Genomic DNA, 13,759 nt, shown 5'->3' with positions numbered 1-13,759 from the left:
AACAGAATTTGATCCTATCTCTCATAATAAGAAACAGTAACTTTTTGAAAATCTGTCAATATATAAAATATTTTAAAATATTTTATTCTTATTCTAATTAGCAATGATTTGTAAATATCTATAAATCACAAGCTGGTACCATCATGATTTAGAAAGCTAGGAAGCCTTAATGTTAGCTATCCCCAGATTTAAGATATCTATGTGAAGTAGGTCATTCTCAAATCTCTCACTTAGAATTCTAATTGGCCTTTGGGTTTTGAGCTGAAAATCAAATTAAAGATAAACCATTTAGATTCTTTCTTCTCTGTTTAAAAAATGATATAAAAGTCATTTTAAAACTCCCATATGTAATTTATATTCCCTCGGGCTTACTGGATGTAGTTTGCGGAGCCAAGTAGATATGAGACAGAATTTGGTTGGAATACAAGTAATCGAAATCTTTAAAACTGAAAATAAGTTAATTTCACTTTCAGACAAATATTTATCTTTAAATAACAGACTTTGTGTGAGATGTGGAGTGCATGGATCTGTGTGTCCTACAGCAGTGGTTCTCAAGCTTATTTCATCGCATCCACCTTCTTTGTGTCTGTAGTGGTTTACGCCCTCACCTGCTCCCCCGGCAGCCACCGCTGCTTGAGCAGCCACCGCTCTCCGGCTGTCCAGCTCTGAAGGCAGAGGGGAGAGCAGCAGCTGCTGGCTGGGTGCCCAGCTCTGAAGGCAGTGCTGCTGCCAGCAGCAGCGGAGAAGTCAGAGTGGTAATACCATACCATGCCACCCTTACTTCTCCGCTGCTGCTAGTTGTGGTGCTGCCTTCAGAGTGGGGCGCACGGCCAGCAGCCGCCACTCTCTGGCCACCTTACTCAGAATGTGCATAGTATGATTTTTTTTCCCTAAAGTTTGTCCCCCACTTCCAAATATATTCTGTGCCACCCCATTTAAGAACCTCTGTCCTACAGTGCTATAAGATGCATGCTTTATGATTTCACAGCCTTCTGCTAAGGAAAGTGACCAGCTAAAATGAAACACGGCATCTTATATCTGAAATGACCTTATTGTGCATACAAAATAGTTAACCCACCAAAAAGCCCCAGAAAAACATAAAAAAAACCTTTTTATAAAGGACGTGATCTGTACATATAGGGTATAGCCAGCATGGAAAACCCAATTTTTAGTCTCCTGATCATACTTGTAAAACTTATAGAAAAGTGGAAAAACAGAAATTCCAACTGTCATGCTGTCTGAAGTGGTTCATGATCATGAGTGTCAACCTCAGGGAAAACGGTCAAAATCACAGCACACACCCCAAACTGATAGTGCATTCTATAATTAGATTTCACCAACCCTGTAACAAATGTGAACTCCTGATCGCTGTAACAGTCCTACCATGGAGTCACAGACTGTCCCCTTGGGCACTCCAGTCTATCTTGCGACTCAGGCAAGCTGGACTTAGTGATAAGTGGTCACTTACATCCAAAATCACAAAATATTCAGGTCGCTCCCAGTCCCAAGAGACCAGTCACTTACCCTGGATCAGTTTGTACCTTTGATCTCACACCAAGGACAATGCTGGTAGCCAATCCTATAGTAAACTAATTAAGGATTTATTAACTAAGAAAAAGAAATAAGTTATTTTCAGTTTAAAGCGGGCAACATTTATACACAAATGAGTTCAGTCTATGGTTCCAAAAGATGACAGAGATGTAATAATCTGTCAGTATTGAATGTCTTTTTAGGGATAGCCCACGTTGACCCCATGAGTCTCTGCTTTTTGTTTCTTAGCTCCAGCCCCTGTAAGAGTTCAAACAGCAAAGAGATGAAAAATCTTCACGTTAGCTATCTTTATTTCCCTCTTCCAGAACTCAAACTGCTGGACGTGCTTTCTTGCACATAGCACCTTCATGGGTGTAAGAGGGCCATTATTCCAGCCTTTGAGTGGCGATGTTCCATAATGGCCCATTTAGTTTTGATAGTTCTTCTGGATGGGGAGGGGAAACACTTTTTCTGGCTCTGTTCACAAGTTCAAAGCAGGCATTTTTACAATGATAAAGAAATATTTTATAGCACTGGATATAGGTATTACATATAAGATTAATGCATGCAGCATCTTACAAGCACCTTATGGAGTCGAAACACTGAACATATTCTTACAAGTTCAGCACCCATCTTGAACTACATGAACATACATGCATAGGCGCCAACTTTCTTCGGCACTGGCGGGTGCCCGCGCCCCTGGCCCCACCCCGATGCCACCCCAACCCCGCCCTTGGCTCCACCCCATTCCAACCCCATCCCCAAAGTCCCCGCCCTAACTCTGCCCCCTCCCTTCCCCATTGGATCCCTTCCCCAAATCCCTGCCCCGGCCCCGCCTCTTCCCCCACCACGTTCCCCCTCCTCCCCTCTCCCTCCCTGCCCCGTGAATCAGCTGTTTCGCAGCACAAGCGCTGGGAGGGAGGGGGGAGAAGCAGGATGCAGTGGAGCACTCGCGGAGCAGGCGGAAGCGGAGGTGAGCTGGAGCAGGGGGGCAGGGTGGGGCCATGGGGAGCTGCTGGTGGGTGCTCAGCACCCACCAATTTTTTTCCGGGGGTGGTCCAGCTCTGGAGCACCCACGGAGTCGGTGCCTATGCATACTGGTGAGCTGGTCTGGCTTCCAGCTATGAATTTGTCAGTGCTCAGCTGATGCCTACAGCCTTGGCAAGAGCAGGTACTTGGCCTACCAATGTCACACCAGCATGTTCAGCCATAAGGACTCTCCCCCCTTATGGGTTGGCAGCAGGGTTTGAATTGAGGCAGTTTCAATCCTTAGTACAGACCCCTAACCCTTTAGCTAAGGGATTGTTTTATCTTCTGTGTGGAACGCTCCAAGCAGGGCTGTTTCTAGGGGTGGGTGAGCAGGACATGCACTCTGAGTGCCTACTTCCAGTTGGCACCATACTTCTGTGCCGCTTGGGTGTTTTTTTTTTTTTATTACTATTTTTTGCTTGGCCACTTGTGGAGGGGAGGGAGGACAACTCCTGACTCTCAATACTATCCATGTCCATGTCTGTTAGGTTGACTTTGCACATTGGACGCATGTTGATCAGTTATTTGAATTTTCTCCCTTAATTGAAGTGAACTAGCATGCTACCCTGCTTCCAGTGAGAGCAAATCAATGTTCAAGGAAACAAATCAGTAAGAAAAGATTGAATACTTACAAATGTAATATATATTTAAAACTCTCATATAACAGCCTCCATTGGGTTTTCCATCTAGGGTGACCAGACAGCAAATGTGAAAAATGTGGACGGGGGTGGGGGTGGGGGTGTAATAGAAGCCTATATAAGAAAAAGACCGAAAAATCAGGACTGTCCCTATAAAATTGGGACATCTGGTCACCCTATTTCCATCATGCAGTGACAACAGTGCAATGGTTATTCATACCAGTGTGAAAATAAAAACAATTCAGTTTAGGTTCTTAATTCTTTGAAAACAAGGTCCTAGTCCCAAAGACTGGTAGATTCCACAGTTGAGTGCTCCTGCCGGCATATCTCCCTACCCCTTTATATTGAGGAGACTTAGACATCTCTAGGCTACATACATGTGAGTCTAATATGGTGAGAGAGACTGCCCACAGTATTATAGAGCTTTATAGATATTAAAAAACAAAACAAAACCTTAAATTCCATCTGTGGAATGCAGATCATTGAGCTCTGGTGTCATGTTCTTATGATGACATACACTGCTTAATAAGCTAGCCTCTGTATTCTGTCCCATCTTTAGTCTGAATATTGTCTTAAATGGAAACATTATATACTAAAAACAATCCTGTTGTATCCAAAATAATGCTTCTAGCAAAATTCCATTGGATGGCAATTAGCCCTAGAATAGGGTGTTTCTGTGGGCTGGTGGTTAGAGTGCAAGACTGAGAGGCAGCAGTTCCTAGTGCCTTTACTCACTCTGCCAGTGATTTGATTTGTATGATGGGGAGGTCATGTCACTGTTATGTGCCTCAGTTTCCCCATGATAATACTTATTTACCTGCCATTTGGGAGTGTTGTGCAGCTTATTACATGAATGTTTCTAAAACTTTTTCAGATTCTTGAATGCTGTAAAATGGGAAACTGATTATCCACTGCTCTACAGCCAAAATGCATCTAAAATAAATGTAGTCAAACTTTACTAATTCTGGGTCACTGAGAACGAAAATGATGCTTAAAATTGTTGATTGGCTCTAGTTTTCAAGATATGCTATTGGGTCAGTATATACAACCCTTGACTTGGGAATGGCGGAGGATAAGTGAGTTATAAAGGGAAGGGATCTCAATTTAAACCAGAAATGACTAAAATACATCTTTGACTGGATCTATGAATAAATCTATGACTGGGTTTGGACAGTACTTGCTTTTTAGGCAAAACAATGAATGATGCAATCTGAAGCTGGTATTGCGTCTTACATGATATGAATTGCATCATGTTATTCCTAGAAGTCATGGATGATGCAATCATAACAAAGCTTACATCACTCTGCTGAACAAATTACCCTATATCAGCTCTAGAAATCATACAGTGTCGTGCTCTCTTATTTGTCAGTGTTTGATTTTGCAAAGGGACACATTTCTGTTTAGCCAAAGTGAGCAGAGATACCTCGTACTTGTGTGAACAGTGCAGATAACTTCTACTATGTTTGTGGTGAAGTGACTTTTGCATCACAAAAGCGCAGTATAACCACTATGGTTAAGAAAGCCTATCACCTTTCTTTTGGCTGCAAAATTGGAGCTCAGGACAAGAGGTGGGCCCCACACATATGCTGCAACACTTGTGCAACAAATCTTCGCCAGTGGTTGAACAGGAAAAGGAAATCTCTGCCTTTTGCAGTGCCAATGATTTGGAGAGAGCCAACAGATCATACCAGCAATTGTTACTTCTGCATGGTGCCTCCAGTTGGGAAAGGTGTGTCAAAGAAGAAAAAGTGGATTGTGCATTATCCAAACATTCCATCAGCTATACGCCCAGTACCCTATGGAGAAGGACTGCCGGTTCCTGATGCACCAGAATCATTCTCACTTGAGTCAGACGAGGAAGAGGATGAAACTTCTGGTCCTGAACCATCAATGTCACAGGAGCCACATTTTCTCCCATCCTCCTCCTCTGAACCACACCTCATAACACAAGGTGAACTGAATGACCTTGTCAGGGATTTGGAACTACCCAAGAGTAAGGCAGAGCTGTTGGGCTCCAGACTACAGCAGTGGAATCTCCTGGCAGGTGATGTTAGGGTTTCCATGTTCCGTGACCGTCAAAAGGATCTTGTCCCATTCTTCTTCATGGGGTGATCTTGTAGCCTGCAACAACGTCGATGGTGTGATGGCAGCCCTCAACATCGTTCACGATCCAGATGAGTGGAGACTGTTCATTGATTCATCGAAGACGAGTCTTAAAGCTGTTTTACTGCATAATGGAAATGTTTTGCCATCAATTCCAGTTGGTCATGCAGTCCATATGAAGGAAACCTATGACAACATGAAACAACTTTTGAGGTGCATAAACTATGACCAACATCAGTGGCAGCTTTGTGGCGATTTGAAGGTTGTTGCTCTCTTGCTTGGTCTGCAGACTGGATACACAAAGTACGGCTGTTTTCTCTGCGAATGGGATAGTCGTGCAAGAGATTCCCACTACATCAAGAAAGATGGGCCACTCCGACAGTCATTGGAGCCTGGGAGGAAAAGTGTTCAGCATCCACCACTTGTTGAATCAAGAAAGATTTTGTTACCACCCTTACAGATCAAGCTGGGTCTGATGAAGAACTTTGTCAAGGCCATTGACAAAACACAAGCAGCTTTCAAGTACCTCCGTGGAAAATTTCCAAGGTTAAGTGAAGCTAAGATAAAGGAAGGTGTCTTTGTTGGTCCTCAGATTCGTGAACTTCTTCGAGATGATGCATTTGACCATGCACTGCGTGGCAAGGAAAAGATGGCATGGAAAGCCTTCCAGTTAGTGGCAATAAATTTTCTCGGAAACAAACAAGGCAGACATCTACAAGGTTGTTGGTGGAAAACCTCCTCAAGGCATACAAAAGCCTTGGTTGCAACATGTCACTAAAGATACATTTTTTGCACTCTCATCTAGATTTTTTTCCCACCGAACTGCGGAGCAGTGAGCGACGAGCATGGCGAGCGATTTCACCAGGACATTGCAACAATGGAGAAACGCTATCAGGGCAAATGGAGCCCATCAATGCTTGCAGACTATTGCTGGACAGTGACAAGAGATGCTCCATTTAATGAATACAAGAGACAAGCCAAGAAGCGCCGAGTAGACACTGAATAGGACTAAACTATGTACATAATAGTTTTTTGCCTTTTGTTTCATAATAAATTTTATTTATATAACCCTTTTGCTGATTTTTAAAGTGTTACATAAACAGGACAGGTGAAATATTATCATGTAAAACAACCATAAACACATGAAAAGACCTAGGTTTACAATTTATGATTAAAACTCTACTATCTACACAATATACATAGACATAAAATGTAAAAACTTAAATATCTTAGAAATAGTAGCCAATCAGTTGTTTTAATTGTCATATTTGAATTCAACACATCAAAATACATAATAAATAGCACATTTTATCTCTGAAGCAGACGACTTCTCAAAAATTGTAGACCAGTGTTATGAAAGTCAAACATATATGTAAAAAAATAATCTAGGATACAAACTAGGTAAACATTAAACCAGGACTGAAGAAAACAGAAACCAGTACCGGGAAACCATTCCTTATTTTTGTCCTGATCTGGAGTTCTTTACTGAAGCAAAATTAAAAGATGAGAATTCGTGTGAGTAAGAAGGTGTTTGGGATTGGACCTATTTAGCACTGAAACATCACAGAAGAAACAGAGTGGAAAATGCAAATATTCTGTCTCTTCAGTGCATAAATTAAAACAAGTGTAGTGTTTCACTCTAGAATAAACTCCAGCTGATATTAACCAATCCTTTAAAAAATTTAAAGAAACAGTAGCATACAGGATAAACGTGTAAAGTGCAAACTGAAAATGACTGAAAATCTGTTAATCTTCTAAATGATGGTCTCCAGGAAACAGCAGAGATGAGTTTTTGAGTAAATAAGGGAGAAATCATTTTTAAAGACACACATGAACAACAATTATTTTTATTCTAGGTGTCTCAAATTTCATACACTAGGGATCACTGCATCTGACTGAAATTATCTGCTAGTCTTCAGGCTTCTTTTTCCACTTCATGTTGACTCATTAAGATAGACTCTCCTGCCAGCATTTATAATTAAAACCCTCCACATCCCACTGTTGCTTGTGTGGATGAAGAGATCATGTAAAAGAAGAAACATCCTTGGTTTCAAATTTGTGTTAGATAGAGTTGTTGGTGTGATGTTTTGTGTGTTTCCATTGTTTCTGTTAGAGGAACTCATAGCAGTAAACACATTTTACCTGACTAGATCACTGTTAGGCAGCTCCAAGGAGAGAGGGACAGGCCAGTTGGTTTACCATAAACAAATAGGCATATTTCAATCAATGTGTGATCAAGTTGCACATTCAGAGGTGTTGTCCAAGAACGCAGGGCACTTGTCCGTGGCAGGATATGACTGCCAGGAGAGCATCTGCATCTGTAGGGTTTTCTCTGTGTTTGATACCCAGGGCTTAGTTGCTGCAGTGATAACGTGTGATAGATAGAGAGGTGGCTGGTTGGTTTGGAAATGGAGTCTAGGAGATAATACTTGCTCATTCCACATCATTTACTTCTTCAACATAGGCTTTTTTTACTGTATTAAAAACAAACCAAAATCTTGGAAAATAAACTCTAAATATTATGATTGAATCCATAATCTTAGTGTTGTTCTATTACACAAGCCTGGGAATTCAAATGTTATGGTTGCCACAGTAACCCTAATTTAGTAATACTGGATCTCATGACGTGTGAAGTACTGTTTGCTTACTGTTCATTCTGTTAAATGTACACTATAGTGAGGCAGTGAGATGTGTTGGAATGTACTGACTTATGTGCATTGAAATTTCCAGGCTTAATAGTGCACTGACTAGCACTCCATTCTAAGAGGAGTGGTTGCCATTGGCCCTAAGATTTACCCTCCTCTATTCAATGAGCTTGGCTGTCTGTTCAACAGTACTATGGACTTGATCCAGTTCTCACTGAAGTCCGTGAAAATCCCAGTGACAATTATTAGCTCACATTTTATTGTGGAATAAAACTAATCTGGGCTTTCAATATCAAATGAGTTGAAATTGGTTGTTGTGCCATAGATTGCTACAGACAGAGCAGCCCTGGCTCATTGAGGATAAGTGGGTGGAGCTGGGAGTCTGTAGAGGCCAAAAAAACCTTTTTATTAAAAAAAAATTGAATAAAAGGTATCCATAATAATTTCTTTGCAATTGTTTTATCTTTCTACTAGCATTTATTTTTCATAGTAGGATGATACATTGCACTACCTCGACATCTTCCCCAAATAAAATTAATATAAAATGTTTGTGTTTATTTTAAAATTAAAACTGTAGCATTATCTAAAAGCAATAAACCACACCAGGAGTTAGATACTGATGGATTTCTCTGAAGTTTTCGGCCTTCCGTTTTATATGTCACAAAGAAGTATGTATCAATAGCCTTCCAACACATGCCTATTGTGGCTTATTCCTACAGTAAAGCTATTAATAGCATTAAGTTATTTAGCTTTGACCATACAAACATTCTAGAGAAGTTATCTGCAACTCCTCTAGAAGGGAACTTTATGGTATTTTTATAGAGAACATAGATTTCTTTATCATAATGGATTCCTGAATTATGCTTATAATATTATTCCATATTTGTTTCGTACATGAAGAAGTTGGTTAGTTAATGCAAGTGGGTTCATTTTAAGGCCACTTGAAATATACTAATTACTATTAATTCTTTCCATGCCTGCTGTATTTAAATTTTTCTTCTTTTTGTTTTATTTTCAGAAACACTAATTACTTTGCATAATGTGGCATTCCATAGATTCTATAATGATTTGTTCTCTTTAGATATGTTATTTTTTGTTTTGTTAGATAGTTTAGAGTATTTTTAAATTCCTTAAGTCCCCACAAACAGCTTATTGCATGCCAGACTATGTTCTGTTGTTTCTTGAATTGTCCACCAAAGCATTTATTTTTCTCATTAAAAGATGTCAGCATGTTGTATTCAATTTGTTTTGCTCTCTCCATCCTTACTGGAGGGTTGGTGTAATAGCCTTGCTTTAGATTGCTTCTTTTCTCTCATCTGGGTGGTCTGTTCCTCACAGCAGCAACAAAATTCACATCAATAAATCAGAGTAAACCTTTTGTCACTTGAAGAATACTTCTTTTGTGTGTCCAGATTGTGTTTTTATTGTGAGTAAATTGGAACTCAATAATAAAAACATGTTCATAAAGTCACAGAAGCATGTTTCCTACACTCCTCTGGCAAACGCTAGCTAGCTTGCCGAGTTTTGACAGAAACTTGTTCTAGATTTTATATGCTGAGGACAGTTGTTCAGTTGCTCCCTCATGCTGTAGTCTTCAATGTCATGGTCACATGCTATAATTTCTTCTTTAGTCAGGGCCTCATCCTAGGCCCACTGCAGTCAGTGTTAAAAATCTCATTGACTTGCGTGGGATTTGTTTCAGGCCCTCAGTGTGCATGACAGATGAAGTGTAATGAATGTGTCAGATGAACAGTATTTATTTTTATCCTTATTCTTTAGTAAGTGCCCTCTAACTCATTCAGTACACACTGTCCATCATGTGCACGGAGGACCCCAACCATGTGGCATTAGGAGTTCTGACTGATGGGAGTGATATTATTTTTGCTTTTCTTCATCCTAGCTGCTGAGAAGAGTGAGAGTGTAACTCTGCCCTTTTAGCTACAGGGAGGAATGGTGGCAGGCATTTCCCCTTCCTCCTGACATACTAGTGAATGAGAATATCCTTCATTTCTAGTTTCTGGGAGGTCAGCAAATACGTCCTCCATTCGTATCTGCAAGAAGATGGGGGATTTCCTCTTCCTCTCTGATGCTTGGTGTGATGGATGCTCCGGGTTAATTAATTAATAGAGAGATCCCATCTCCTAGAACTGGAAGGGACCTTGAAAGGTCATCGAGTCCAGCCCCCTGCCTTCACTAGCAGGACCAAGTACTGATTTTGCCCCAGATCCCCAAGTGGCCCCCTCAAGGATTGAACTCACAACCCTGGGTATAGCAGGCCAACGCTCAAACCACTGGTCTGTCCTTCCCCCCTGAGGTAGTAGTTGATGGTTTATTCCTCCCTTCACTCCATGTACTAACAGGAAAGATCTGACATCTCTAATGCAGCTGGGAGTTGCAGAGAAGTACTGGCTGAGGCTTCCTTCCATAGAAGAGAGGGAATAGATGCTGTGGTGTTACCATTGCCCTCTTACAGGAAAAGCATGGCATGGGGCATGTATCTCACTCAGAGAGTCAGGATGTGATCTTGGAGACAAGGGGTGGGGGAGAGGCAGAAGGTCACAAGAGACATGACATGACAGGGCTAACACTGGACCTTGTGTAACTGCTAGCTCTAAACTGCTTCTCAGCCCTCCTTTTCAGTGCTGTGACTTGTTTCTTCTGATGGCAGCAACAGCAGCGGTTAGTAGCAATTAACTGCATGCGTGATGCTTGTGGCTGCCAAATTTGGAGGCCCCCTGAAGCAATGGTGCCTGGACCCAGTACACATGGGATCCTGTCTTACTGCACCATTGTAGGGAACGGATTTAAGTCTAATGATTCTTAATGGCAATGACTGCTGCTTTATTGGGATGATAATTACATTTAATTGGGAGGCTACAAGTGATTTAGTGGTTCTTAGTTCTTTGTGTGACTCAATTTCATGCTGTTCCTATTTGTTTGCTCCTTAAACAACAGCAGCTTTCAGTCCCTGCTTAGCTGTGATATACACAAAGAGTATGAAGTGCTTCAGGATGTCTTGCTCCAGCTGCGAGAATGTTCCCTCCAAAACAGTGACATACACTGGGTCACTGTGTTAGGAATCTCACCTCTGCCCCTCCTCCAGCATTGGGCAGGATTCAAAGTTCCAGTTTTAGCGCATTGTTAGTGTGACTGAAAATTTTTTTTTACATATTTCAGACAATATTATCCTGGGGGGAAATATAAACACACAGAGACAGTGTGTGTGTATGTAGTACGTACGTAGGGTGAAATCTTGGCCCTTTTGAAGTTGGTGGGAGTTTTGCCATTGACTTCAGTGGGGCCAGGATATTTCTCATATTTTAGCTTGTGAACAATATTTATCAATGTATCTGCAGAGATCAAAGTGAATTGCAATATATTACTGTTCTGTTAACCTTTCCCCTAAATCCACTTGTTCTGCTAAGCCTGCCAGTAACAATATCAACATGATATTCTTTTATTTTATTTGTTCACTGTATAGGCAGCAATTTTAAAACTTTGTCTATTGCTGGGCAAATGCAATGTGCAGTGAAGCCCATGTGGAGTAATCTATATAATACGATTACAGGGATGTCACTCTCTTTGTCACTCTGAAGCCTAAACTGTCTAAGTCAGGGTGAAGTGATGGAAGCTGCTACAAGCATGTTTGAGAGCTCTTTTTGTTCAGAATATCAACTGGTTGAATCATCTTGGCTTTCAGTCTGTTACCGTCCAATTTTTTAATTTCTCAGTCACTTTGACTTTACGAATTACCGTAGCTGTACACCACACAGGTATAAAGTATGTATCTGTGCCATGCCGAGAGTTCTAGACCTTTGTGATATTGGAGGTAGATCAACCAATTATCACCCTTACTTAACAGCTAATGTGCATGCAGCAATTTTATTGGTTGTATGAGGGTGACTGGACAGACAGTGGATTACCCATCTCCTGTTATGGTCAATGGGCCTGAAGCCAGCAAGTGCCCACTGTTTCCCTACAGTCTATCCGCATGTGGAAATGAGGCTGCCCTTAATGAGGTTGGGTTCCTCCTCCCACTGTTTTCAATGCGACTGAAGCCATCCCCCCCACACACAATGGCTGCCACACTATCATTGATGTACTACACAGGGAAAGTGAGGTGCAGTAGAGACTCTGTGAAAGGTGAATGGGGATAATGAGGGGGAGTGGGGTGCTGGGGAGGACCAGGAGGCTGATGATGTTGCAGGGGAATGGGGTGCTGTGTTGTTGGGGGCAGGAGAGGGCACAGAGGATAGTGGTGGGGATGGATGATGAAGGGGGTAGAACAGCAGCTCCCCCAGCCTGGGGGTAGTGGTGGGTAAGGGGGGGTCCCCTCCAAGCAGCCAGGGGAAGGCAGTGTTGCAGTGTTGCCAGCTCTCACAAACTGATCACAAGTCACGGGATTGTAGTGATGACTCAAGAAGCTTCTCTGTTCCTACAGTCTTCAGGAGGGGCCATATTGGCAGAACTCTGTGCTAGAGCTCTGGGGCTGAGGATACTGACTTGTCCTGTCACTGAGTCCTGCCTTCATGCAATACCCTATAGGAGAGAGAGGATCCGGGGCAGTACGATGTGGATGGGGGAGGGGGAATTTGGGAAGTGGTGCTACTGGGACCTGGGCAGAGGAGAAACCCCAGAGCAGCTGGAGAGTGGGGGAGTCAGGGAAATGGTGCTTCGGGTCCAAACAACTGGAAGGGAGGTTGGTATGTTTGAGTTAGGTGAAGTGAACCAAAGTTGTCACATGCACATTATCAAAAATTGCAATTTTTACATGTTTTGCATTCATATGCTTGTTTCCTAATATTTTTGTCCAGCAGTCACTTCTGCATCACATGACACTACAGATTTCACCAGGGCAATAGTACAGGCTTTCAGCTAGTGATATTATATAATCAATATATGATTACTATTTTTTTACTTTCTCAGGAATTCTGGAGGTTTTGCACTGTGTGTTGGTGGAAAGTCCAGAAGCTCTAAACATTATTAAGGAAGGACATATTAAATCGATTATCTGTCTTTTGGACAAACATGGAAGAAACCATAAGGTGCGCAAGCTACTTCAATGAATAGATGAACTGCAGTGAATAAGAAAAGCATGTTGTTATCTGTAAAAGTGAAATTCCAAATGGTTTAATGTGTAAAATGTGTATCTCATTCAAAGGGATGGGGTATCAATACAGTTCCTTTCAGTAGTCCATGCTGATTATTAATGTTCTAATATGAAAAGAAAATTACAGTGAAAATAACTTAATTTCTTCTATAGGTTTTAGATGTCTTGTGCTCTCTCTGTGTATGCCATGGAGTAGCTGTGCGGTCTAATCAACATCTAATCTGTGACAATCTCCTACCAGGAAGAGATCTCCTCCTACAGACACGCCTTGTGAACCATGTGAGCAGGTAAAAGAAAAATATTTACTTAAATATAGATTAGCAAAGCAAAAGGAACTTGAGTTCTTGTGCTAAGACGATATCTGCAGTCATTAAGAGAAAAATCTATTTAACCACACCACAGGAATCACCTCTGTGAATTTTTGTAAAGACAATGCGTTAACTGGCATATTATGGCTTTGATCAGGGCTGGTGCTACCATTGAGGCAAACTAGGCAGTTGCCTAGGGCGCCAAGATTTGGGGGCACCGAAAAGCGGTGCCCCCAATTTTTTTTTACAGCGTTCCTACGCCCCCTCCCTGAGCGCGCGGTCGCCGCTCCACTTCTCCCGCCTCCCAGGCTTGCAGCGCCAATCAGCTGTTTGGCGCTGCAAGCCTGGTAGGGGAGGAGAATTAGAGCGGGGGCGGCGTGCTTGGGGAGGAGGCGG

At 41.9% G+C, this 13,759-nt stretch overlaps 1 protein-coding gene across 1 annotated transcript in view; it reads left to right on the top strand.

Annotated features, from left to right (window-relative positions):
• Positions 1 to 13,759, top strand: part of RYR2 (ryanodine receptor 2) — a 512,764-nt gene that overhangs the window by 170,769 nt on the left and 328,236 nt on the right. The window contains exons 18-19 of the mRNA XM_026649522.1: positions 12,872 to 12,990; positions 13,209 to 13,342. Of these exons, the coding sequence (XP_026505307.1) occupies positions 12,872 to 12,990; positions 13,209 to 13,342 (253 nt within the window). The remainder of the gene's footprint in view (positions 1 to 12,871; positions 12,991 to 13,208; positions 13,343 to 13,759) is intronic.

The sequence above is a fragment of the Terrapene carolina genome, unplaced genomic scaffold, assembly GCF_002925995.2.
Source record: "Terrapene carolina triunguis isolate 2854851 unplaced genomic scaffold, T_m_triunguis-2.0 Scaffold85, whole genome shotgun sequence".
Taxonomy (NCBI): domain Eukaryota; kingdom Metazoa; phylum Chordata; order Testudines; family Emydidae; genus Terrapene; species Terrapene triunguis.
The sequence above is the reverse complement of the archived record's forward strand: the minus strand, read 5'-3'. Positions and strand labels throughout refer to the sequence as shown.